The 3,832-nt window shown below is 46.9% G+C and overlaps 1 protein-coding gene across 1 annotated transcript in view; it reads left to right on the top strand.

Annotated features, from left to right (window-relative positions):
* Window positions 1-3,832, top strand: part of LOC105528995 (sialic acid-binding Ig-like lectin 12) — a 36,455-nt gene that overhangs the window by 20,945 nt on the left and 11,678 nt on the right. The window contains exons 3-6 of the mRNA XM_011966051.1: window positions 1,126-1,479; window positions 2,179-2,442; window positions 2,774-3,055; window positions 3,206-3,308. Coding sequence (XP_011821441.1) covers window positions 1,146-1,479; window positions 2,179-2,442; window positions 2,774-3,055; window positions 3,206-3,308 — 983 coding nt within the window. The 5' untranslated portion in view covers window positions 1,126-1,145. The remainder of the gene's footprint in view (window positions 1-1,125; window positions 1,480-2,178; window positions 2,443-2,773; window positions 3,056-3,205; window positions 3,309-3,832) is intronic.

The following is a 3,832-nucleotide window of genomic DNA, read 5'->3' as shown; positions in this document are numbered from 1 at the left end:
AAAAAAAAAAAAAAATGTAGAATCTTTATTCTACAATATAGACCCTCAAGAAACCCTGATCTTTGAAGACCAGAGTTCAGGTTCAAGCTCTACCACCTTGAGTAATTCTCTTCAGTTTACTCACCTGGACAATGGGGTGTTCCTCGTCTATACAGTGAAAGGAAGTTTATTTGTGGAAACCATTCAACCACAAGGGTCCTAGGTTTCACAGGGGTGTCGGGGAGGGGAGGGGGTTCCAAATGAGCTAATGGATGGCGAGCACAATTATTCACTAACTGTTCACTGTGACATGGTCCCCTGTAGTGGAATGTGACTGAAGTCACAATGTGCAGTTATTGCAGGGGGCCACGTGCCTCTGTAGGTATTGTCCTTAATTATCACAATATTGTAGTGTTGGTATTATTGTACCCATTTCCCTGACTGAGAAACTGAGATTCAGAAATGATGCAACATGGCCAAGATCACAAGATACAATTAATACCAACAAGAAGAGCAATAAAAAATCCAGCAGACTAGATTGGGATGATGCAATTTAGGAGTCCCCAAGACGCCTCTGATTCAGTGATCCACAAGAAGGACCCAAAACTCAGCAATACTGTTTTACTCATGATTGCAGTTGATTATAGCAAAAGACTACAGATGAAAATCAGTACAGGGAAGAGGTGCCTAGGGCAGGATTCAGGAGAGAGCAGGCATGAGCTTTCAGCTGGCCTCTCCCAGTAGTGTTGCACCAAGAGAGCTTACTTCTTTCAGCAACAATGTGTGGTGACATGCACAGACATGCCAAGAAGAGAAGTGCACCCAAGCCTTGGTGTCCAGGGTTTTTATTGTGGGTCTGGTCACTGACTTAGCTTAGTCTTCAGCCCCTCCAGAGGTCAAGCTGATGCCCCAGGATCCAGGGGTCCCACCATAAATCAGAGTGTTAGCATTAACTGATGAAGTCCAAGGTCTCAGGTAAACAAAGACACTCCTATCAGGCAGGATATCCCAAGGGTTTAGAGATCACCTCGTAGGAGCTGGACAAGTGTCAAGCCTTTCTTAGGTAAGGTGACTCTTTTAATGCACAGATATAATACAGGAGTATGGTAGGTGGGTCTGTTTTTCAACTTGGATCTCTCCTTACAGGGTTACTTTCTCAGGTTTTGATGGAAATCAAGAAGATACCAGTGGAAGAGGGGCTGTGCACGACAATCCCTTGTGCATTTGAATTTCCCAAAGAACTCCCAAGCAGTTCCATGATCATGGGCTACTGGCTCAACAAAAACGTCAGCTCCCTTGTAGCTACAAATAAACCCAATTCTACCGTTGGTGGTAACACCAGGGACAGATTTTCCATGACTGGGAATCTTGATGAAGAAGACTGTACCCTACTCATCCATGATATTCTCAAAGGGAACAGTGCGACGTATTTATTCTATGCAGATCTAGGAGAACAAAAAAGTGCTTTCCTGGGGGAGAATATCAAACTCTTTGTGTCAGGTGATGTTCAATATCATCCAATAAGTGGTTTGGAAAGAAGGAAATCCAACCGTGGTTCTGGTGATTATGTGGTTTTTACTTGATGGGCACGAGGCTTTACAAAACCTCAGGTGTTTGAGTTTTCCAGTGATGCAATGAGATCGGTATAATAGGTAACTTTACTTTTCCAAATAGAAATGGCAAAAAGAGAAGCGACTCACCCTATGTCATCCAACCAATACAAAATAGAGAGGAAATGATCACAGACTGGGCTGGGAAGGGGCAGAGTCTAGGGGTAGAATTGGTCTGGAAAAGGGAGGGAGAGGAGGAGTTACCACTAGTACATCTAGTCTGGGGCTCAGGTGAGGGACCAGAATGTAGAATCCTCATTCTACAATGTAGATCGTCAGAAAACTACTCACCCTCAGTCTTTGAAGACCAGAGTTCAGGTTCAAGCTCTACCACCTTGAGTAGTTCTCTTCAGTTTGATCACCTGGACGCTGGGCTGTTCCCCTTCCACACAGAGAAAGGAAATCTATTTGTGAAAAACCATTCAACCCCAACAATCCCAGGTTTCACAAGGCTGTTGGGGAGGTGAGGGGGTTGCAAATGAGCTAATGGGCGGGGAGCACTTTGTAACCTGGAAACGCTGTGCATCAGTGAAGTGTCCATGAGGGTCCCTTTTCCCCCAAGGTTTAGGTCTACTTCTCTTTTCTCCAGACCTAACCCAAAAGCCAGAGCTCCACATCCCAGAGATTCTTTTGGCTGAGAAACCTGTGACCTTGAACTGTACCCTCAAAGGCACCTGCAAAGAAATCCAAGCCCTCTTTCACTCCCGGAAGAACCCAGCCGTCTCCAGCAGCTCCTCCTCGGTGCCGCACTTCATCCTGAGGCCTGAGGACCATGGCAACACCCTTGGATGTCACTTGAACTTCTCCCTAGCCAACGTGACCAGAAGTAGCTTGGTCAAGCTCCAAGTGGTCTGTAAGTGCTGGTGGGCACAGGCAGGATCCTGAGAAATAGTGGGCTCAGGAAAAGACCTGAGCCCCAGAGGGAAAGAAATCTTAGGAGCTGTCACATGTTCCCCCTGACCTTTGGGGCTGAAAGGTCAGAGGTAGGAGCTGAACCCAAGTCGGAGGCAGATGTGGAGAGAGGATGAAAGGGGACTGTTTTGAGTCCCAGCCCCACTCTGGGTTGCCAGAAAGTCTTTCTGAAGCTCCCTGTGAATAGCGAGTAGAGGGAAGGCTGGGTCTTAGGGGAAGTAGAGAAGCAAAATCAGGACATCTTGATGATCCCCGATTCTTCCTCCGCACAGCACCTCCCGGGTTGTTCAATTCCTCTTGTTCTTTGGAGAAGACAGTTCTGTGCAGCTGTTCCTTCCATGGGATCCCCACGCCCTCCGTGCAGTGGTGGATGGGAGGTGTCCCTGTGGATGTGAACAGCATGGATAACATCCTCCGGGTGACTTCTTCCACACGTGTCCCCTGGGCCAATAGCACCATCAGCCTCATCGGGGAGCCAGAAATAGTCATGAGACTTCGCTGTGAGGGGAAGAACCAATATGGAATTCACACTTCCAGCTTCTTCCTGATACCAAGTGAGTATCCGGGGACCTAGTGACTGAGCTGGAAAGAACGCCTAAGGACCAGATGTGGATGGGCACAGGGCCAGTGGAAAGGGTAGAGAGTTTTAGCTCCGACTTCAAAGCCTTTGGAGAAAAGTCCATCTCACTTCCCTCCAATTCCAGATAAGAAATCAGTTTCCAGTATGTTCGTGAAAGGATTAATTCAGGGCATTGTGTATGGAGCCATTGCATTCTCATTGCTCTTCTTCTGCCTCGTCCTCTTGTTGTGAGTATCAAAGTTCAAATTCATCAGCAGCCTTTCCTTTATTTATGTTCTCCATTTCCTTCCTCATACTTTCTTCCAGTTTATTTTGCTTTGTCTACTTTGTTTGTTTGTTTGTTTGTTTTTTGAGACAGGGTCTCCCTCTCTCACCCAGGCTGGAGTGCAGTGGCGCAATCACAGCACTGTAGCCTCCACTTCCCTGGGCTCATGATCCTCCCACTTCAGCCTCCTCAGTAGCTGGGACTACAGGTGTGTGCCACCACACCTGGCTAATTTTTGTATTTTTTTGCAGAAACATGATTTCACCATGTTGCCCAGGCAAGTTTCCAACTCCTGGGCTCAAGTGATCGACCCACCTCAGCCTCCCAAAGTGCTGTTGGGATTACAGGTGTGGCCCACCGCCCCCGGCCTTGTCTACCTTTTAAAAATGGATTCTTATGTCGTTAACTTTCGGTTATTCTTCTTTTTCAGTATTTGTATTTAGGGCCATAAATTTCCCTCTGAGCGTGACTTTAGCTGCATCTCAC

Source organism: Mandrillus leucophaeus, unplaced genomic scaffold (assembly GCF_000951045.1).
Source record: "Mandrillus leucophaeus isolate KB7577 unplaced genomic scaffold, Mleu.le_1.0 Scaffold74, whole genome shotgun sequence".
Lineage (NCBI taxonomy): Eukaryota > Metazoa > Chordata > Mammalia > Primates > Cercopithecidae > Mandrillus > Mandrillus leucophaeus.
This window is presented reverse-complemented; position numbering and strand designations above follow the sequence as displayed.